A 23,505-nucleotide genomic window follows, 5' to 3' on the forward strand; every position below is an offset into this window, starting at 1 on the left:
GAAATAACAGAGAGAAACAACAAGCCCACAATATAAACCACGACCAAAAAAAAAAAAGAACAGCCAAATAAAATCCCCAGTGTGTTTTCTTACAGCTTCAATGAGCCTGTGGGAGCTTTGCCGTAAGTCCTAGAAATCAACCAATTTCTAGAGCAAGTTTTGCTTTCAAAATTGCACACATTCGATTTTACCTGCAGATTGCATAAATGTGTTGTGTCACATAATCATATCAAAGTTATTTGCAAACATTATACAAACTGGAATGCTTAAATATGAGACACAGAGTACATACATTTATAAGAAAAATGAGAGCAATCATATAAAAATATAATTGGGGAGGGGGATGCGTTAAGTTAGCAGTGCTATCAAGGGCAGAGATAAGGAGGTGGTTGGGTTCCAACTCTGCAATTCTGTGATCCCATGAAAGTGAAAAGTCATGGTTTTCTTTGTTTCCTTTTCGTTTATGGAGTTGCTCCCACAGCACACAATTTTTATCTCTGCATCCATTTGCTTCGAGTCTCGGTGGTATCCTACATCTGATCCGAGGCCTTTCAGAACAACTCCATTAGATTTTATGACGTTTAATGAATTTGTAACCCACGTTATGCCACCACAGGGCCTTTAGGAATAATTACATTTGATCTTCATTACTTTGATGACGCTTACTTACCAACCCCACACATTATTACCAAAAAAAAAAATATTTCTAAAGGCATGTTTTCGCTCATTTGGAATGTAAACTCTTTTTGGGGGGACAGGGAAGGGCCACAGTTCCTCATATTCTGGATCGCACTGATAACCCCGTTGGCACTCAACAATAAACAAACAAACAAGAGACAATTCACTTTGCCTAGTTCCTACGTATTCAAGGTGCTCGTCGCCTGCTTAAGTGATGCTCCTTTGGAATTTCCAGATCCTCGGGGCCTTTCCCCCCTCCCTCTTTTCAGCCCTTTCTCATTCAGGTGTTCGCTTCTCTTCCCAACAGTCTAAGAAGCCCTCTTTATTTCGTTTTATTCGAGCTTAAACTGGTAGCGTTCGATAAAGCTATACTTTTCTCCCCTTTGGGTAACTCTGGCGCCTCGTACTCCCAAGGGCAGATTTCCACACGCGACCTTAAAGGCTGCTGTGAGTTACTAGCTGCCGGCTTGGCAGAATCAGAGGGAAGCGCATTCCCCACAGGAGAGGAGGAGGGATTTTTTGTCTGGCCTCCCAGTTTATTGGTATCCGTGGTTTGTGCTGTTGTCTTTTGGAGCAGTTCCTTGGGCTCTCCAGCAGAAACGCTGGGGACACACTGTTTATTAGCATTCTCGCCCTTTATCCCGGGAACATCCCGCTGAGCCTTCATACTCGGCAGTTGTTCTTCTTGGGTCTCCCAAGGGCACACTTCACATCTATCTGTGCTCTTTTGATTGGCGAGCTGATTGCCTTCCGCAGTCTTGTGGGGCGTTTTGCCCTTGGCCTGGGAAGAGGGTTGCTTCTCTGATTCAGAGGAAGCAATGGAGACGTGCTTTTGAGCTTTAGAATCAGAAAGCCCAGACCCCGGGCTCTGGTCATAGATTTCCCAAGGGCAAACCTCTCCTATGTCAACTTTGCCCTTTGGCAGGCTCTTATCTGCTACTGCTGCCGCCTCAGGGTTCCCAGCTGCCTGAGTGGACTTTTGTTGCTTCATTATCCCAGATTTATGGGTCTTCTTCGCCTCGTCTGAATGGGCAGAGTTTTTCCGGTGCGAATCCTTATGCTCGCTTTTATCAGCGCCCGGGTGCTTCTTGCTCCCCTCTTTGCCCTTGTGTTGAGACTTGTGCGACTTCCCGCCCTCTTCACTTTGCATCTTCCCGGCCAGCCCCAGCGTTTTCTCCTTGGCACTGGCAATAACACTGAGCGATTTCTGCAACACTGACGTTCTGGGGTGAAGGGGTTTCTTATCTGCGCTTAAATTGTGAGCGCTCACGGATTTGCACACCAAAGGGACGTTTTCAGTGGACGTTGCTTCAGTTTTGTCTGCGGTCTTTTTCCCCGGGGCAGAATCCAGCAAGGAATTCTCAGTAGCTGTGATGACCTCCACGCTTTCTGTTGTTAAGCTGTTAGGCTCTGCAGCTGGCTCCCGGACGTGGTCGTAAGTGCTGTGAGACTTCTTCAACGAGAAGACTCGGTTCCTCAAGGATTCTTCCTTCGGTTTGATGTGTCCCCCAGAATCCGATGGGTTCTTCTTTGTCGCAGGAGTATTCTTCGAAACTCCATGCTCCAGAAAGTCCTTTTCCTCCCGGGAGCACTGCCTGGTGACTGTCTCAGGGATCTCCGTAATTCTTCGCATGATTGAACGACCCAAACCCTTTTTGGAACACCTCTTCTTCTGCAGGTGTGGATTGTTGGTGATCATCTTTTTCCTCTTATAAATCTCCAGCTGGGCATACAGCTTCTTCAATTCATCCTGTAAATCAGACAACAATACTAGTCAGGAAGGTATATATTGAGTCAAAATAAATATAGTGTAGCTTTTCTTAACCTGAAGGGCCTAGGGATCAGATATCTGGGTCTTGGTTCCCTATCCCTGCATTAGAAGGAAACACATGGACCAACATGGACCAGGTGTACATTTCCCTGAGTTGAAACCTGATGAAGTAGCTGAGCTTGCATGAAGATCCAATCAGACTGGGTCAAATTCAGCAAATCGTCTGCTGTCAGACAGCATAAAAAGGAGGACTGAATCCAGCCCTCTATTCTCAACTCCTTCTTCCTCAACAGATGATCAGCAGAATTGAATGAGCCCAGGGGGAAAAAAGTGTACAGAGCCCTTTCCCCACTTGCACACAGAGTTCCAACTGGACTGAGTTATACATGCAGAAGACAACCAAAGAGCAGCACAAAATGGCCAGTATTTCAGTTATATTTCACTGAGTTTAACATACGACAATATGAGAAACCCAGGTGAGAGTAACCTGAAGTCATTGGAAGAATTGGAAGAATCTATTTGGGCAAGAAACTAAGTTGTCCTTGTATTGGATTCTTCAGTCTAAACAGTCTGCAGTAACTCTCCAGCAATCAGAGAGGCTACTTATGTCAGACTGAATTTACCATGCCAAAGATTTTATTAGGACTGAGCAGGCCATCATTTTCATCATTTATTTATTTCATCTTATTACTGAAGATTTCCCACCTGGCTTTTAAAAAAACACCCACAGAGAGAAAATTCACAAGGTTGGCATGTACCCTAATATCATCCGGATCCAAGCTATGCTCGCTCCAAGCTGAATTGATACTGCTGTTCAGGTAAGATCCAGATCTTCCCATGTCCAGTTCATCTTCGTAAGCCTCAGTAGCTATGTCATCTCTTGGGTTATTGCTTGAACGGGAAAACTGAAAACATACATGAGATGTCAAAATGAATGCCCTGGTCAATATAACAAGTAAGATCAAAGAACACGCCCCTGTTCTTTAGTTCGACATTCCTGGATACTATAATTGGCTCTTCCATTGTGGCTGTCATGCACGCCTCCCCCTGAATATTCAACCTTTTTTGCTGTTCTTTTAAAGTATGTGCATAGCCTTCATATGTGCATAGAAACCTTTGCCCTGCTAGCTTCATATAGAACAGGGTTGGGGAACCTGTGGTCCTCCAGCTGTTGCTGGACTCTAGTTTCTATTATCCCTGCTCATCATCCCCTCAACATCATCCCTGAGCATTGGCTCTGCTGGCTGGGACTGATGGGGAGTTCTAGAGAGAACTATATCTTTAGGTGTCTCATCAAAACATGAGATTTCTCAGGCTATTTCCTAATTCAACAAACAACAGTTGCCACCAAGTTATATTGATCTATCAGTGGGCTAAGATGCATGTTAGGCAGAAGAACTGTGATGAGAACTCCTGATGTTTCTAAAGCTGCCTTGAGGTATCCAAATTAGGTCAGGGCAGTGGCACTGAGGGGGTGCCTCTCTCTTACACCCAGCCATGGAGCTCAGAGCAGCAATTTAGATTGTGGAAACAGGAGAGAGGAAAGGTCGTCATTCCAATCTAATTTGGAACCCTCTGCAAAATCTAAAAAAACAAACAAACCCCAAACATGAAGAGACCCAGTAAGAGATCTCCTGCATACTGTGCATTTGTCCCTGAGTTCTGACATGGGAAAAAAGAGTAGAGAAAGAATACCTTTGGGATCAGAAGTAACCCAACGGTGACTGTCACAGTCAAGTGTGTGTGCGCAAAGAACAACATCAGCATCCAATCAGACTGAAGTCTTGAGGCAAGACTGAACCTAAAAATAGAATCCACAGGGTTGGCAAATGCATCTTCCTCCACTTTCCTCCCCCCACATTAAATGCTAGATCCTTAATATTCCTGACGACTCTTACAGAGCAAAAACCTGAATATAACAATGCACTACGTGATTGAATATGGCATTGTTGCCTGTCTCTCCCTCAGTACACACCTTCTGATCCACAGCCTCCCTGTATGCACATCAGAGCACCAATGCGCATACAGGGTTCATGCGCACGAGCCCCATTGTATGTGGAAAGCCACCCCAATGTTCCATTTGCAATAAAGTGAAAACTTGCAGGGATGGCTCTAAGTGGGAGGATTCTTGACAAAGCACACTGTGGTGGAATCCCTCTGGCATTGGTGGGGCTACCATTGGAGGACCGCAGCACTACTAATACCCTCTTGCAGTGGGTGGATGTGAACTACCCATTCACCTATCCATTGTTCATTTCCTTACATAATTATATCCTGCCCTATATTATGGGACCCACAGGGGGTGTACATGTGGCAGCCAGATATTCATCCATCCAGGGTGCTAGCCAGCTTCACCAAAGTGGTGCTCCCAAGTGCCTTCAGACCATGCACTGGAATCCAGAGTCCCTTGTGGGGCATTGTGGGCAATTTAAAATGGTGGTGGCCTCCTACCTGCCTGCTACTGCTCTGTAAGCCAGAGCCTTGGAGATCTGTGACTGGAGCATCGTAGAGGGTGCAGAGCACCTGACGTCGATGCCAGAGGGTGCTGGTCATTATGACACACGCCTTGGTCACATAGCCAGACCAAATTATTGCAAAGCATTCTTCAAGGGCACTTCCCTTGAAGAGTAAGCAGAAGCTGCAGCTGGAGCAAAAAACACCAGGCAAAATACTTAACAGGCACTTATCTTTTGGATCATATCACACTAATCCTCTTTCAATCGCCCTGGCTTCCATTTTGTTTCTGAGCCCAGTTTATATTCACTTAAATGGCTTGGGATCAGGATTGCTGCAAGAACTGCTTCCTCCATCATCATCGACACCACCACCACCACCACGATTATTTAGATTTCTATACCACCCTTCACCTGAAGATCACGGGGTAGTTTACAATATACAAACACAAAAATACGTACCATAATAACAAATGAAACCAATAGCCCTCTACACACAGTCTGAAAGGCCATAAAACCTGCCTATCAAAACCTCCCATCTTGGGAGGCCTTAATCTGTGTCCTGACACCAACAGAGGTATGGCTGATGGGGAGGCGGGCCAGTGCCTTCTCAGTGGTGCCCCCACCCCCAAGTTATGGAACTCTTCCTAAGGAAGGTCAGCCTGAAGCAGGTAGGTAAGATGCTTTTTGAAATTATTCTGCTAGGCTTTTGACGCGGGTGGCGCTGTGGGTAAAACCTCAACGCCTAGGACTTGCCGATCACACAGTCAGCGGTTTGAATCCCCGCGGCGGGGTGCACTCCCGTTGTTCGGTCCCAGCGCCTGCCAACCTAGCAGTTCGAAAGCACCTCTGGGTGCAAGTAGATAAATAGGGACCGCTTACCAGCGGGAAGGTAAACGGCGTTCCGTGTGCTGCGCTGGCTCGCCAGATGCAGCTTGTCACGCTGGCCACATGACCCGGAAGTGTCTGCGGACAGCGCTGGCTCCCGGCCTATAGAGTGAGATGAGCGCACAACCCTAGAGTCTGGCAAGACTGGCCCGAACAGGCAGGGGTACCTTTACCTTTACCTTAGGCTTTTGACAGATTTCAATTCTGCCTCTGTAGGGATTTTGTAAGGCTGCATGACTACTTCCCTGGTTTCTTTTCAACGTTGATGGCTAGGCTTAGATTTCTATGCATGATTTCAAATGGGGCTAATAGCAAGAGGAGACTGGTCCATTAGGGCAGATGGGGCACTGCCCCGCCACCCTCAGTCTGCTCTCAGTCAACTGCCTCCCGCTACCCGTCTGCCTTAAAGGGAGTGGCTCTGGCTGTTCTCTTCCTCCTCTTTAGTCTCAGTTTTGCCTTTGCAAAACTCAGCAGGAGAATGAGGACAAAGCTATAAAGAGTTGGCTCTACCTATCACCGGCTCTAGCGCCACCTACTGTTGGCCTCCCAGGATTCTGCCCTACCAATCCCAAAGGGGACAATAGTAGCTAGACATTTTCATGTCCCACTGCCTGCTGCCTGATAGCTTTCTTGGTTATTTTAAACCCTGGATTTTAAGGGTCTTTTTAAAGCTTCTTGAATTAAGATTTATATAGTTGTACACAGTTTTGGGAAATAATAAATGCATAAAATGCTGTTGAGAGACCATTTCTTTTGATGCATGTACTGAAAACCCTGCCTGCCTAATTAATAGATAGGAAGCTCATCTCTTCAGCCATCTAAGAGAACGTCTTTAAAGAATTTTGTGCTTTGCAGGAGGAACACTTTCATTTGGGGGCTTTCTGATGTGCATCTTAGCCTGATGACCCATTTCAAATTGTACCATGTTGAAAGTAAACAGTTAAGAACCAAGCTACAGCTCACTTGCCTAATTGCATGGAATATAGCAGAGATAATGAGCTCAATGTGAACTGCAACAGCCAAATAACGTGGCTCGTGAAACGCCGAGGGCACGGTCCGCACTGCATAGCAGAGATAAACGCCCCACAAGAGGAATAAAAATTCAGCTGCAAGAGAAACAACGTAAGAAATACATTAGTATTTATACATTAAAAATGAGAGAGCAAACTTGAAATTATCAGTTTGGATCTTGGTGTGAATATATACAGTTGTACCTCGGGTTAAGTACTTAATTCGTTCCAGAGGTCCGTTCTTAACCTGAAACTGTTCTTAACCTGAAGCACCACTTTAGCTAATGGGGCCTACTGCTGCTGCTGTGCCACTGGAGCCCGATTTCTGTTCTTATCCTGAAGCAAAGTTCTTAACCTGAAGCACTATTTCTGGGTTAGCGGAGTGTGTAACCTGAAGCGTATGTAACCTGAGGTACCACTGTATACAAATTCAACGACTGGAATTTATGCATTTGCCAATATGCTTTCAGATAACAGAATGGTAGATACATCACCTAATGTCCCCGCAAGCCTGCATGTGTTAGCTCCCCCAACCATTCCAATGGAGGGGAAGGTGTCATGCACTTAATGGAATCAATGTACACTACTGTGTCTGTTTTTTAAATAAGGCCGAAAAAGTTACTCATCTCCAATGAGCTCAAGATGGTGCACATGGATCTCTCCTCCACCCCATCCCAAATGTAATGTGTATGTAGAAAAGGGTCCCTCTGCAATGAATTTCTTGTAACCCATGGTGCCCAGTTGAGTTGGTAACTATCAGGCTCATCTATTCATTTCATTTAATATTCATTCATATATTTTTACTTTTCTGCTTTAAAAGCAACAGCTAACAATTAAAAACAATCACCAACGGAGAGCGAGAGAGAAGTTTAAAAAGGAAACGACACCGGTGAAACTATAATGATTTATTAAATACATTTAAAACAAGACTGAAACCCTAACAAAATAGCTGACTCATGGTAAAGACCCATTTATCAGTCAGAACAAAAACGTCTTCCATTATTTCCAGAAAGTGCAGATTTTGGGTGCCTGCTGTACCTCGACCCAGAGAGCAGGGGCAGCCGCACTAAAAGGCCTGCTCTGAGTTATTACAGAGTGGGCTTCTAAGAGAAACTCTCCTGTAGACTGCAACTATCTACTGGTAAGAAGCATACTTAGACTTCAGCCCAACAGGTGTATTCTGATATGAGCTTTCATAAGCAATTTTATCACATCCATTTCATGGGTTAGTAAAGTTATTCTCCAGGGAGAAGGCAAAGGGTGTTTTTCTGTTGGCAGCTATTTTTCATTACAAATCTGTTAGCATAAAAGCACAGTTTCCCTGGCATTCGCCATATCTTAGGTGAGCAAGCTGGTGACCTAAATATGTAGCATTTTGGAAGGAATTGGGCTAGTTGGCAGCAAGCAGTCCTTGAAGTCTAAAAGCTCCAGGCTGGAATTCCCCAAAGAATCCTTTCAAGCTGTGACCCCAAATATACTTTGCAGTCTGATCCTTTGACTCACTGGTTCAGCAAATGAAAGTGTAGCACAAACACGGCCTGCCAGCACATCACCACAGCATGAGTCCCTGCACTGCTGACTGACCCCAGCCAACCCAGATGTTGACCCAGAACAGCAACACTTGCTGATGCCAACATTAGACGCAGGTGCACAAAATCATTACTTCACACACAAACACAACAGATGGAGAAGTGTGGGGTGATTAATCTGGAAAAGACTGAGTTAATGCACCATCTTCAAGGGTTTTTTTGCCCATCATGCAGTCAGCCTACCTATGCAGGATCTGACAGAACATGGAGATGTGTTAAAAGACTAGCACAGCTGATAAGCAGATATTTTTGCAAACACTTCTTTATGTACATTGGCCTGGGACAAGGCTGAGTAGTGGCATCTGATCAGTGCTATTTTTATGGGAAAATAGGTGCCAAAACTCACCAAGAACTACTTCTCCCTTGTTCTCTTAGAATGGCAATGGCGCCCATCTGAGAGGTGAGCTCTGGCTGGGGGGAAATAGCCCTGCATCTAATGGATCTTGTCCCAGTCAGAATTTTGCTAACGGTTTCTTGTTATCGCTGAGAAAAAAAATACTTGCATCTTCTCCTCCTGTTCACAGATCAGAAACTTTACAGTTCACAATATCATCACATTCCCCTCCTCACAATATGGAACTATCTTTACGTTAGCTTAGCTGAGCTCCATTATCTTAATGTCTACAATCACATCTGATGTTAAATTAACTTGGGCCCAATTGTGGGAGGAAGGGAACACTTTCAGACCCCCCCCCCCAAGTGTCCCTATTTTCCAGGGACAGACCTGGATTTACAGAAGCCATCCCTGTTTCTGATTTGATCCCAGAATGTCCCGCTTTTCCTTAGGATGTCCCTGTTTTCATCGGAGAAATGTTGGAGGGTATGGAGTTAAGCGACCCCCCGAGCCAAGGAGATAAGTAAATCTTTAGAAGACATCTGAAGGCAGCCCTGTATAGGGAAGTTTTTAATGTTTACTGTTGTATTATGTTTTTATATATATTGAGAGCGACCCAGAGTGGCTGAGGCAACCCAGTCAGATGGGTGTGGTATAAATTTTGTTGTTGTTGTTGTTGAATAGGATGTCTCTATTTTTATTGGGAAAGTGTTGGAGGGTATGCACTTTGCTAGGGTTCTAGGGAACTGGGGGGGCAGGAGCCCAGGCTGCAAGCTAATCACTATGAGGGGGGCAATGTATCTATGAGAAAGAGTCATAATTCAGTGGTAGACCACATGCTTTACCATGTCCCAGTCTTAATCCCTGGCAGTTCTATGTAGGGTTAGGAGATGCCCTGGCTAAAAACCTGGAGAGACACTGATTGGTTGGTAAAAGGCTGCTTCCTATATCTATCCCTTAAACTACACAGAGTGTATAGATCTTGGAATTTCTCCTAAGATCTCTTAAGTGTTGGAACAGATCAAGCAGCATTCCGGCTCAGCCCCTTCTTTTGGAGAGAGAGTGCTTGTACAAAAAACCCTGGAGTTTGCAGGAGAGAGAAAGGCACACAACTGCACGTGGCATGCTCTCTCCAGAGTTCCCTGAGTCCTGTGGGCATTTCTTGTGCCACACAGGAGCACACAGGAGGGAAGGTCAAGCCCCATAACAATCATCAGCACCAAGTGTTCAGGGAACCAATGCTGTTGGTGGGATTTACAGCTCCATCACAAATGTAGATACTCCCTCTAATTTTGTGTTCTGCTCTTCCCCAACAACCACATAACAGCCATGTTGTGAAGTGCCATGCCCCCATGGCAGCCATTTTGTGACTGGTGCTGACAGCACTTTCTCAAAATTCAAAATGGGGTCTAAAGTGCCTCAAAATTCAAACAGGGTCTAAAGTGCCTCTGTCACCGTTAGGAATTCATATACATACATTAGTCAGGCTATAAAGGCCAATCACAGATCTGTAGAGTTGGAAGGGACCACAGGCATCATCCAGTCCAACACCATGCAATGCAGGGATCTTTCACTCAACATGAAATATAAGGAGCAAAAGCAAATATGCCTAAAGGCTAAAGGACACTAATCAATTTTCTTGTTTTTTGAAACAGGTGAATTGGGGCCATGCGGTGTGGAAATTGAGCCCATGCTACAAATTTGTTCTGGACCCAGAGAAATAATACTTGGGAATTCAACCTGTTAGTGGGTGGAAGACTTGCTAAATTTTGATTTCCTGCATAACAAATTTTAGCTTGTCACACACGGAGTCTGTTGTCAAAAACTGTTACATGGCAGAACAGACAAGATACTGGCAGCATTTAAGTTTCAGCCTCATGAATAATCTCTCCAAAAGGTTAGGATGAGGATGTTAAGTTCAGCATTTTGTTTTCATCAGTATGCAAAATAAGAATCTGGTTTGATAGTGAAGAAATGTTTGTCTCTCCTGAACCACAGGAGAGTTTGTGTGCTGTTTTAATCATTAGGTTCCCCAAGACAATATATGTGGCAAATATTATGTCACTGAATTTGTTTTTCCACTTGTTCTTCTCTTTTTATTTCCTCCCTTTTTATTTCACCCTCTTTCTGCCTTTCTTCATGTCTCTCATAGCAGATGTCCAGGCCTCCTATGTGACGCCCACACCACACTTTGAGAACAACGATTTCAGGGCAATCTTGCAGTAAAAACAGCCAAACAAAAAAAATAACCATTTTTTATTTAAAAAACAGAGCCTACCCCTCATGTTCTCTCCTCTATATATGCATATCACACTGGGGAAAATACCAGTATCTCCTCTCTGAGTTCTAGGAGGTAGGGCCTGTACTAGCATGTGGAAAAATGAAAACTGTTGTAAACATGCCTCTATTCAAGAACCCTTGGGCAAATTAAGCTTTTGTTTTCTCTAGTACAGTGGTAGCTGACCTGTGACCCTCCAGATGTGGTTGGACTACAGTTCCCAGCATCCCCAACCATTGGCCATGTTCAATATCATGTGTAGGGCCACAGATTGCCCCCCCCCCCCTCAGGGACAAATCCCTTAATAAGGCAATCAATCCTTAGAAATGGCAGGGTCTGTGAGATATTTTCCTTTCTTTCTTTCTTTCTTTCTTTCTTTCTTTCTTTCTGTCTTTCTGTCTTTCTGTCTTTCTGTCTTTCTGTCTTTCTGTCTTGTCTTTGATTTGTTAACTGTCCCTCATCAGTTAAGATTGGGAGCATTATTCAACAATATAGTTAAAACAACAAATTCAATAAACCTATTAAAAACCCTAATCAATACTTCTATGATAACCCGACCATCAACTTCATGCAACCAAACCAGAACCTTTCTGAATATTCACAGGCTCATGTCTATTTCCTTATTTACTCTTTCCTTTGTGCCATTAGATCTAAATTTAACATAACTATTTTACATAAATTAAACAATTAGTGGTTGCAGCCCGAGGTTGCAAGACAAAACATCTGCAGGAGTTCGGCTTAACAACACTTCCCTCCTTCATATCTCTCTCTGAATCCCATTTCTTCAGTAAAATTGAGCTGCAGAATTATCGACTTCCTGCAACCTACAAATGTTTTCCTTCTTCAAAGACCACCCACAAAAAAATTTGTTCGTCTTAATATTTGTTCTGTCACAATCCACAGTCCAGTGGAAGTGACAGTGTTACATGTGAACTGGCTGGGTTCACATGTAAAGTTCAACAACCGTTTAGTGTTGCATGCTTGAATTGCAGGCTCATGTGCTTCTCCTATGCCCTCTCCTCCTCTAGTGCAGCCACAAACAAGAAACTGGAAACTTCTTGTTTCTTGTTATATCCAAACCTGAAATCTGTTTTGCTTCTTACATGCCCCCACCCCTGGTTCTGCTTAATACCTGTTCTGTGTCTACCACTATTCCAATCTGCCACTGTTCAGCCTCTGTATTGGCTGCATTCAAATGTAATGCTAAACCATAGTTCAATATGATATACGCAAACAGCACTCATGTGGCTTCTTCCATGTCCTCTACTCCTCTCGAATGGCTGACTGGAGGATATTTGGAACTTCTGAGTTCCTTGTTATGTCATTAGTGAGACAACTGTAGTTGATTATCTTGCTAGTTACACCAAACCATAGGTAACGCTAGCCACAATTCCCAGCTCAAACATAACAAGAAGAAGAAGAAGAAGAAGAGGAGGAGGAGGAGGAGGAGGAGGAGGAGGAGGAGTTTGGATTTGATATCCCGCTTTATCACTACCCTAAGGAGTCTCAAAGCGGCTAACATTCTCCTTTCCCTTCCTCCCCCACAACAAACACTCTGTGAGGTGAGTGGGGCTGAGAGACTTCAAAGAAGTGTGACTAGCCCAAGGTCACCCAGCAGCTGCATGTGGAGGAATGGAGACGCGAACCCGGTTCACCAGATTACGAGTCCACCACTCTAACCACTACACCACACTGGCTCTCCAACCACAGTTGGTTGAAAACAGAGGTAAAAGATCCTTGTGCCTGTACTGGAGGAGATGGGAGTCTGAGGAGCACAAGAATGTTATCTTCACATAACAAGAAACTGTAGTTTAGCATTATGTGTGAACTGAGCTATTCTGTACAAGCCATCTACTAATTCGGTCTAAATAAATGTTAAATAGTGGCAGTTTAACCTTCATTGTCACAACGTTGTAGAATCTCCACAAATGTGCCAGTCAGCAAATGTTGCTGAAACCACACTCTGAAACTGAACTGTGTTTCAGCATATTTGTAAAATTCTGACACCACAACAGTAAATCCATGCCAAATATATTAATATTTGTAATCACAAAGTTTTTGAGCTAGCCCTTAGTGCCATGATCCCATGCTCTATGCTTATACAGTGGAACTCAGATAAGGTTTATAACAGTTTATAGTTCAAAGGTAGAGATGTTTTAGCTGAAGGAAACCAATTAGCATTACATCTTGAATCCTACAAAAATGGAATTCTTTCGCAATGCAAGGAAGATTACGATAATACATCTCCCAGCTACGCCTAACATTAAAATTATTTAATTAGCAATAACAAATATATCATTCTGCTTGGAAAACAATTTATTACCCAAAGCACCAATTACACAGTTTAAATGTATCATGCAGAATTGTGCTGGAGGGTTGGGGGGGGGGGAATCAGGTTCATATAATTAACTCTAGACTAATGCCACAATTGGCATAGAGGAATCTGCAGATGTTACCAAAATTTACTGCACTTTTAAATGTGGGAGCTGCATTCTGCAATTCTGATTACACAATAAGAACATGAGCATTTAAAGATAACAGTTATCCTGATGAAACTAGAAAGCAGTATGTTTAAAGATCAATGGGGAAGAATCTTTTGCATGCTAATGCCACAATATTTACAAACACTCCTTCCAAATACATTTTGGCACTAATACAAAAGAGCTTGTGTTTGCCCAGTGGAACGTTTGATTTTTCCTTCCACCTTTGAACAACTGGCCCCTGTGCCAAAATTTCAAATAGCTTCTGAAACAGCCATTGCTTGCAAAAGCAGTTTTCCATGAAGTATGTGACTCAGTGGGAATTAAAAAAAGAAAAAAAACTAATTAGGCTCCTGGAAGTTTCACAAGTTTATGGAACCCAACTAATATGTCCCAAATATTCCAGTTGCCTATGCTGCCACTTTTTAAAAAATGAAGTCATTGTTCTCCCAATGCTACTCCTCCATGACCAATGTATCTGAAAACAGGATATGGACAGATCTGACACAGGATACAGTTTCTATGGCAATATACGCTGCTGGCTGCCAGAAAACTGTGTGGAACCTTTGCCCCTCCACATGATGCTGAACTACAAGTCCCATCATCCCTGGACACTGTCCATGCTTGCCAGGACTGGTTTATTCTGTGACATCTGGAGGGCCAAAGGTTCTACACACCTGGAGCAGGGGTGGGGTAGAAATTTGGTTTTCTTTGTATTTTAATATAAACCTACGTAATTTTCACTTTCCCAAATGATATGCAAAAGGAAATGCTGCTATTGTTCGGAATGTGCACTTTTCCAAACGTTGAGCAGTTACTGTTCTTCTACCAAATTTCATGTACAGAAATGTGTGTGTGGATAAAAATGCACATATTAGCGAAAATAACATTACGATTAGGGGAAAAGAACACTTTGCAAAAATGTGTGTATCTGGGAAAATTGCACACAAAAATGCGTCTATATTAGGATAGTTTTTCACTAAAGACTTAAAAGGGGGGAGCAAAGTGATGCAGAAATGAAGAGAATTGAACTTAAGATTGGAACAATGGAAATGAAATGGAGAGATTTGTCCATCTCTACCCCTGAAAACAATGAATTTGGTTGTGTATGAAGTAGTCTATGCAGGGAGCACACAGAAATCCAAGTCCTATAAGGAGTGTGCCCCTGGCCCTATACAGGTTGACTGGACCCTTGAATCAGCTGGGGAGGTCCTGAACCCTGTTCTGCTGATGGATGTTGCCTATTGTGTGGTGAAATGGGGTCATGACGTGGTACCCAGATTGTGGAACACCCCCCCAAGGCATGGATACATTACTGGGCTTCGAGTGCCAGGTAAAAACTCACCTCTTAACTCAGACATTTGGATGCATCTGATTGTTCAAGGTCTTTGTGCAAGTCTTATCAATGCAAACTTATAAATGCGTGACAGTTTTCCTTCTAAAATTTCGCCAGCTGTTGTATTGCTCTTAGTTTATTTCTATTGTGTCGCTGTTTGGTCACGGTAATGCTCTCATTTTAAAATATCATTTAAGGAATGATATTTAAGGAATGGGGGAATCTTAAATAACATAAAATATGCTTCAATGCTTGTAGCATCTCTTTTCCATTTACTCACCCACAAACCTACCTTACAAGCTAGCACATGAACAACGCAAAGGTGCTGTGTGTGTGTGTGTGTGTTGGCTCTGCAGTCAGAAAATTCCGAAAAGCAGCAGGTCACTTTGTATGAACCACCGTTCGAAGCATGCCGCACAAATGTCACCATCAGGAGATGGGAAGCTTGCAGAAGCATAGCCAAGCTTTGCTTCCGATGCAATTAATCATAGCTGCAACCTTTGGGTAACAATACAAACTGCAAGGCAGGAAATGAAGGTTTCCTCTTGTCTCTTGCAAAAAGAAAAAAGGATGACCTTATGAGGAAAAGTGCATGTAAAAGCAAGAGAGGCGTCAGGCAGACAAGATGCCAGAATGGGGAAGATACACTGCAGCGAGAAACAACAGAATCATTTCAACCTCTCATGGTGTAAGCTCCTGCTAGTGCAAGGGTAGCTAAAGCAATGCTCTACAGATGTTGCCACAACTCCCGCCATCCTTGAACACTGGCCATGCTGGTTGGGTACCCTGTACCTTTAATAGTTGCATAGCTGTAGGGCTCCTGTACCTTTAACAGTGCTACAGGGCATTGTCTCAGTATTATGATCCAATTGCCAAATGAGAAAACGGGGTGTATCTGCTGAAACTCCCTGTTTTCTTTTCAGTCTGGTCATTCTGTTTGGACTCCCCAGGGCGTGATGATTCCCTACATTACACATTGAAGCCAGATCTCTAATCCCAGGTCAATGTTTAAGCGGTCCTGTCTTTTAAAGCACCTTTTGGCAGCACTCCAAGCACTGGCCTGAAAAGGACGCTGATAGGGAAGAAAACAGTGCTGATTCTGGGCAGAGATAAATGAATAGATGGGGAGGAGAATGGGACATAGCCATGGCAGAAGCTCCTCCTCCTTGAGAGTTTCTGGGGCTTTCAGAAGGCGGAGAGAGGTTAGGGCCGGGGAAGAAATTCGTTGCCTCTTGCTTTTTAATGAGAAGCTATCTGATGTACACTTCTTGAACCAAAGTGAACCCGAAATTCACCTTTACTGAGTGAACGACTTGGGGCCATGGACTGTGGGGGAGGAATCTGCTTCAGTTAGCATTCAAAGCTGAAGCTATCAAATTCACACTTTCTGAAACCAAACAGCAGCTTGAAATTCACCCTTTTCTGATTTTTTTTAATGCAGCTCTCCAGTCAAATAATGTGCACAAAAATGAGGTGAAAGTGCCTGAAAATGCATATATTAGTTTAAAATTAAAAAATGCATTATGTTTGGGATAATTGCAAGCAAAAGTGTGCATTTTAGTCAAAACGCCATAAAAATGTGTATATTGGGAGAAATTCAACCTGAACTGCTGATGAATTATCATGAGTGGGGTTCTTTTTTTTGGGGGGGGGATGCAAATTGTTCAGGATATGTGGAGAACTGAATTGAAAATAGGGAAGAAAATGAGAGACCCAAAACAGAGATTTGCCCATCCTACACTTGACAAAGTCTTTTCCTCTGGAATCTTTGCAAATATATAAATTTAAAAGATTAATTGTCTTAGATATTCACATAAATGCTTGTTTAGGATACCAGAGGACTGCTACAACAACATATTTATTGGAACAGGGTGTGAAATTCAGTAGCTAAGCAAATTGTATTACATTAGCTCTGGCCTGGCTGAGATTCTTCCTGCTTGGTCAGGCAGATAAGTATTTTGGCTTCCAATATGAAGTTGAACATTAAACTGTAATTAAATTGGCATAAATGGATGTATTTAACATCTCTCTCCTTCCCCACAATTTCTACTTCGGCTGTATGTGTTCTGTCATGGAAAGCCCAACTCCTTCTTACACCAGTATGCATAAACACACACTTAAAAACACCATCCTAGAATCTCTTGCTGGGCATTTCTACAGTAAGGAACACAATTAAATGTTCAGTTTGAGCACAGATTTGGAAGACATATTAGTCTAAGGAGGAGGAAATAGCTCATGGGACATACGAAATCTGTGAATCATAAATGTTGGTTCCTTTATAAATCATCAACAACATGCACATTAAAAAAATACACATCGTGTATGCTACTGCTTTTATCTCTGTTACAATCTTATTATTTTATGGCTATTATTTATTCAATTTATTACCAGCCCTTCACAATCTGCTCTCACAGTGGGTTACAGGAATATAAAATTGAGTATTAAGAACAGTTGAAAGCAAATTACAGTCGAAGGATAAAGGTGGGTCCTGAAGACATAGATCGCAGCAGTTGCAGCCCAGGAGAAAGATGTGTGTCTTCAGCATTCGACAAAAATGAAATAATAAAGGTGCCATTTAACACGCACACCAAATCTCACAGCTGTTCTCCAGAGCTGCCTTTCCAAATGACTTTATATTTCAGCTTGGCTTTTTAAAGCAGTTTGGTTTTCTGCCACTCGCAGAGATTGCGTCAATCTAATTATGCAGTTCACCAGTTTATTGATTATCTGGCCAAACTGAAATTCAGCATGGCGGAATGGCAACGCAAACTGCCCATTATCACTCCTTCCTTCCCTTTCTGCCATTCTTAGATACATTCTTTGGATATTTAAACTGAAATTTACGTATCTGTAGGTTCCTTTGAGCCTTTTTCCATTTTTGGTAGAAAGTGATGAATGACTGCAATCAGTAGCACCCTTACTACTCATAATAATTTGCAGTGCAATTTTGCAGATCCTAAGCGTGTGCTTTATTTAGTTATTTAATTCATTTCACAATATTTTACATATGGCACAACTGTAAAGAAATCCTCCAAGCGGTTTGCAAAGGTGTCAACACACAGAAAGGGGGTGTGGGGAGGAGAAAGGTGAAACCCGACCCTTTCCGCGGCGTTACCTCGCTGTGTTTAAGATGCCTGCAATTGCTGTGTGTTTAGAATTTGGGGATTTGCCGTTGCTTTTCATTTCAAAATTCGTGCAGCCTTATAGGCATCCTTATACCCCAGAGGACCACCTTCTCTCCATCAACAGGCTGCCTCCAAAAGACGTCTCTCTGCTGAAGGAAGGAATGTAGGAGGCTGCCTTATAATAAATCAGACCATTGGTCCATCTAGCTCAGTACTGTTTATACAGTGGTACCTCAGGTTAGGGACGTGGGTGGCGCAGGGACGCGGGTGGCGCTGTGGGTAAAAGCCTCAGCGCCTAGAGCTTGCCGATTCGAATCCCCGCGGCGGGGTGCGCTCCCACTGCTCGGTCCCAGCGCCTGCCAACCTAGCAGTTCGAAAGCACCTCCGGGTGCAAGTAGATAAATAGGGACCGCTTACTAGCGGGAAGGTAAACAGCGTTTCCGTGTGCAGCTCTGGCTCGCCAGAGCAGCGATGTCACGCTGGCCACGTGACCCGGAAGTGTCTCCGGACAGCGCTGGCCCCTGGCCTCTTGAGTGAGATGGGCGCACAACCCCAGAGTCTGGCAAGACTGGCCCGTACGGGCAGGGGTACCTTTACCTTTACCTTTTTACCTCAGGTTACATACGCTTCAGGTTACATACGCTTCAGGTTACAGACTCTGCTAACCCAGAAATAGTGCTTCAGGTTAAGAACTTTGCTTCAGGATGAGAACAGAAATCGAGCAGTGGCGGCGAGGCAGCAGCAGAAGGCCCCATTAGCTAAAGTGGTGCTTCAGGTTAAGAACAATTTCAGGTTAAGAAGGGACCTCCGGAACTAATTAAGTAGTTAACCAGAGGTACCACTGTACAGACTAAAAGAAGCTCTCCGGAGTTTCAGGCAGGGGACATTCCTAGCCTTCCTGTGAGATGCCCAGGATTGAACCTGGAACCTTGTGAGGGTGAGGCAGATGCTCTACCACTGAGCTAAAGACCTTCTCTCAAATATTCAGTGGGGGTCCTTCCCTCATCTCCTGACTGAAGCCTTTGCTGGACCAAAGAGCCTTCTGTCAGCAAGGGATGCTGACATGAGATGCAATCAAATAAGAACACCGCCTTTAGCTTGCTAACTCTAGACCCACCCATCCTGCAGAAACAATCCTGATGACCTTCTTCCCCTCAATGGATCCTTGCAGCAGTTGAAAGGCTAACCCAGGCTGCAACTGGACTCAGGCATGCCCCAGTGGTGGTAGGGAACAGAACTCAGCTGGATCCTGCTAATTAATCAGAGATGCATTTTCAGTTGACTCTCAAGCCAGTAATTGGATAATTGCACCAATTAATTGATTAATGCTTTCGGCTCTACTACTAAGCCACTGGAGCAAACCCTAAATTTACATGGCAATTACAGAACATATGTAATGTTTGCAAAACATGCTGAGCAGGGAAAGACTGGAACTGCAGAGTTACAACTCAGGTCACCTTTCTCCCAGTCAGTTGACCCCAATGACAGATTGCACTGCTAATTAAATCTAACACATAGCCTGCCTAGAGAGCTCGTTTCTGAATTGCTAGCTGAAACTTTTCAGTAGTTTTCTGTTTGAAATCTGACTTCAAGCCTTTTTGCAGCTATTAACTGAGCCATAGGTCTAGAAAACTGGCTATTTGCTCCATTCCACTGCTTGAGCTGACATCTGGAAGCCAATAGACCATAGGGTTGTTGTTGTTTTTTTAAATTAAATTACAAATTATTGTATACTCAGTGTCAGGGACTGGCTGGACACTGAGGAGTGAGCATTGGGAAAAGGGGGGTTGGAAGAAAGGATCTGGAAGAGCCTGGAAAAGCCAGGAGATGAGAGACAAAGACAGAGAAACTGTAGGATTGGAGAGTGAAGAACAAATGCAGGAGGAATTTGTTTTAATTTGCTGAACAGCTTCTATGGACGTAGTACTGTTATTGTTTGCAGTGTATTGCTTTTGTAACTGATATATTTAAATTGTCAGGTTGTGATGTGATTTTATCATTAGGCTTTTTATAAGGAAAGGTGTGTTATAAATGTCTTAAACAAGCAAAATAATGACCAAAGCAAAACAACAACAGCAAAGGCAACTTACCAATAGCCATCATATAATCCCACCGGTCTATCAGGCACATGCTGAAGATCAGGTGATCTGAGGTTTGTCCTTGGCCAACGAGAGAAATGTTTCGCTCCAGGTTTTGGCAGACGGCAGCAGTCCAGCCTATTAGGAACCAAAGCACCACCAGGAATATCACAGCCAGCATCTTCATCACGCGCCCGCCTGTCATGTATGGCATTCGCTGAACAGTCCGTGACAGGAACACTTTCAAAACCCTGTGCAATCAAATAGACACAACATCACAATACAATCGCCGGCTCAGATTCAAGGTGCTTGCCGTAATTTACAAGGCACTTGGCAACTTGGGTCCAGAACAGCTTAAGGATCACCCGATCCCTTATACCCCTGCCCGATCACTGAGATCTTCATGTGCCGTACCATCAAGCTATGTTGGACTCCAGAGCTTTGATGAACTCCATGCTCATCACCCTGGCAAGGAAAATAGTTTGGGATAAAGGGAGCTGTGATCCATTAATCTCTGTATGGCCACAGATTAGCCACTCCTGCTACGCAGCTTCCTTAAAAAAAATTCTTATTATTATTTTTAAAAATATTTCAATAATAATAATAATATAATATTTTTTTATTTATACCCCACCCATCTGGGCTGTGGTGCCCCAGCCACTCTGGAAGGCCTCCAACACATATAAAAACATAATAAAACATCAAACATTAATAGTAACAATCTGATCCAATATTTAAAAAGTCACAATAGCTTTAAAATAAACGATTTGTATCAAATAAAGCCATTTTCAATAATCCATTAAAATCTAATAGAAATCAGTAAAATTAAACACCTGCAAACAAATAAATTACAATAAAGAATTACTAATCTAATCAGTAAAAAAATAACAGCAGCTCACAATACATAAAATACCACAAAACATACAAAACAATGTAAAAGGATCAAATTGAGAAACAAGGACATAGAGGTACAACTTATAAAATGATTTTTTTTTAAATTGCCCTGAACTTCTCTCTTCCCAGCAGCTTCTGCTGGCAAGCAGCAATGGGCACCAAGCCAAGCACAATGAAATCAAGGCAGCCAAAGAAATGTATTTCAAGCCACCATTCTAGTGAACTGGCTCTTTAAATTAAAGAGCCTTCCCCGCTTCTCAGGACTTAAGAGGGCTAGGGCTGGCTCTACCATTAGGCAGGGTGAGGTGAACGCTTCAGGCGGTAGACTCTGAGGGTCAGGGAGAGAACAGAACTCTGTGTGCCTGCTCTATACTCCCTAAGCCAGTCTGTTGCCCTCAAATGTTGTGGAAGACACTGTCCATTTGCCAGTGATGAACAGCCAACTCCTGTTTTTTTGGACATGGGTTTGGGGTGTGTGTGAACCGTTTTGTCTGTTGCCTCGGGCGGCAAAATGTCTTGGACCTGCCCTGCCAATAGCACATAAATGTGTGTTTGGGGAAGAGCAGAGCGCTGCATGATTGGTAAAACCCCCAGTTACCCCACCATAGCACTGAATTATTTCTGCTACCTATTGGCTACATGCACCAGAGCAAACAAACATACCATAAAAGCCAAGGGCATCTTTACAGAATTCTGTATCTATAAAGTGTGCAGTATGTAAGGATCAAATAAATATCAGTTACACCAATTATTTTTAGAACACCGGGTGGGTGTCCTGTTTCTTACCCATGTCATCAACAAAAGAGCCTGAGAGAACTGAGATAAAAATCTAGTGAACCGCTGAGCCGGAAGAAAAGTCACACCTACTATTTACAACAATGTAAATTATTCACTCCCACAAATTTCCCCCCTCCCCTCCCGCAATACATTCTGCATTTTGGATCTTTCTTCTGGCGTTTGAATGTTGTCATCATCGCTACCCCCTTATATAACCCTGACCTTACTGCTTACTTGTTTCTATGGTGGGCAGGAGGTGAGCCCCACGCGATCTGGGAAGCTAGGCAGGGCTGCGTCCGACTGGTACCTGAATAAGCAGACATACGGTGAAGTCTGAGTGCTGCAAGCAAGGCTTGACACCTTTCCCTCCCTCCCAGCCAGGTGGTGGGGCAGGAAAAGGAAACTGCCAGGAGAGTAAGGCTTTGAATGGCTCCTAGCCCCAATGGATGTCATAACTATAACTTTAAGAATTGGTACCAGTTCTTGCTTTCCCCCTCCTCTATCCCCATCTCTTTTTCTTTCTGTGCCACATCTTTTAGATTCTCTTTTTTTTTTTTCAGTCTTAACTTCAGCTCTACACATTTCCACATCAGTTTGCAATTTTTTTATTAAAAAAAAAGTAATAATGAAAATTCACCAGCATTTCAGTGCAAATTTCTCCAAATATACACTTTTTCGTGTGTGCAATCTTGCCCAGCGGAAACAATTTTGCAAAGCAAAATCTTCCCTAACACACTTTTTTCTCTGTTATTTACACACACACAATGTGCACACTTTAAGATATGTGGTTTTTTCCACAAATTACCTGACTAGAGAACTTCTTTGCAAAATTCGGAGAAGTTCAAAGGATGGTTTTATTTTGGTTCGCACCTTGTTTTGGAAAGTGCGGGTTGGGTACATTCACCTTTACATGGGAACTAAGTCATATTTCTCCCCCATCACTAGAAAGGGCCGTGGCAGCTTGGCAGTGCATTCCCTTCTCCTCCCTGTTATTTGTCTCCCTTCCCAGTGGGGCTTGTTCGTGTGCAGCTTAGCTGTGCTTGGCAGTCTGAAGGAGGAGAGAGAGAGAAAGATGGCTCAGGAAAGAGGGGAACAGATTGGCCAGGGCAGTGTTTTCCCTTCTCCTCCTCCTCCTTTTCTGCTGTTACTTGGCTTCCTAACAGGCTGTGCTCACACACTGCTCTGACTGGGGGCCTTGGCTTGCAGTCAGAGAGAAAATGATGAACTGCACCAGCCTGAACTTTGGGCGAGTCAAGGAAAGAGCAGAGGAGTTGAAAATTACACAGCCCAAATCAATCTGCTCCCTTGCCCAGCTAGGCCCAAAAATCTCCAGTGCCAACAGCAGGATTTATTTTATTTTATTTATCTTATTTATTTATATGTGTTCGTTGTTGTTGGCATCTGTCTGCGTTGAGAGAGTTCACTTCCGGGGAATGAAGTCAAACCGCTGTGTTAATCAATCAATCAATCAATCAATCAATCAATCAATCAGTTTATTACAGTCATAGACCAGCAGTCAGAGAATAGAATATTAAGTGGATAAAAAACCTGATAATTAAAACAGATAAAAAATAAAAACAAATTAAAACATTCAGTTAAAACAACTGTAAGAGTGTAAGAACTAGAACTAGAAGACTCGCAGTCCTGAAATAGAGGACACTCACAGTATTAGAAACTGATGTGCAAATATGGTTGAAACAGACAATTAAAACAATGTACAACAATAAATTTAGACACACTGTGCAACAATAAACTATCCTAGGGAGTTGACTCAGAGTCACCCATGGAACCGGGTTTGGGGTACCGCCCCTCCC

The 23,505-nt window shown here is 43.3% G+C and overlaps 1 protein-coding gene across 1 annotated transcript in view; it reads right to left on the reverse strand.

Annotated features, from left to right (window-relative positions):
- Nucleotides 1-440: 440 nt before the first annotated feature.
- The window catches only part of GPR158 (G protein-coupled receptor 158), a 122,749-nt gene continuing 99,684 nt past the window's right edge, over nucleotides 441-23,505 (reverse strand). The window contains exons 7-11 of the mRNA XM_083704648.1: nucleotides 20,033-20,271; nucleotides 6,758-6,896; nucleotides 4,145-4,250; nucleotides 3,208-3,354; nucleotides 441-2,428 (exon numbers count right to left, since the gene is read on the reverse strand). Of these exons, the coding sequence (XP_083560774.1) occupies nucleotides 1,001-2,428; nucleotides 3,208-3,354; nucleotides 4,145-4,250; nucleotides 6,758-6,896; nucleotides 20,033-20,271 (2,059 nt within the window). The 3' untranslated portion in view covers nucleotides 441-1,000. The remainder of the gene's footprint in view (nucleotides 2,429-3,207; nucleotides 3,355-4,144; nucleotides 4,251-6,757; nucleotides 6,897-20,032; nucleotides 20,272-23,505) is intronic.

This window comes from Podarcis gaigeae (genome assembly GCF_964106915.1).
Source record: "Podarcis gaigeae genome assembly, chromosome: 12".
Taxonomy (NCBI): domain Eukaryota; kingdom Metazoa; phylum Chordata; class Lepidosauria; order Squamata; family Lacertidae; genus Podarcis; species Podarcis gaigeae.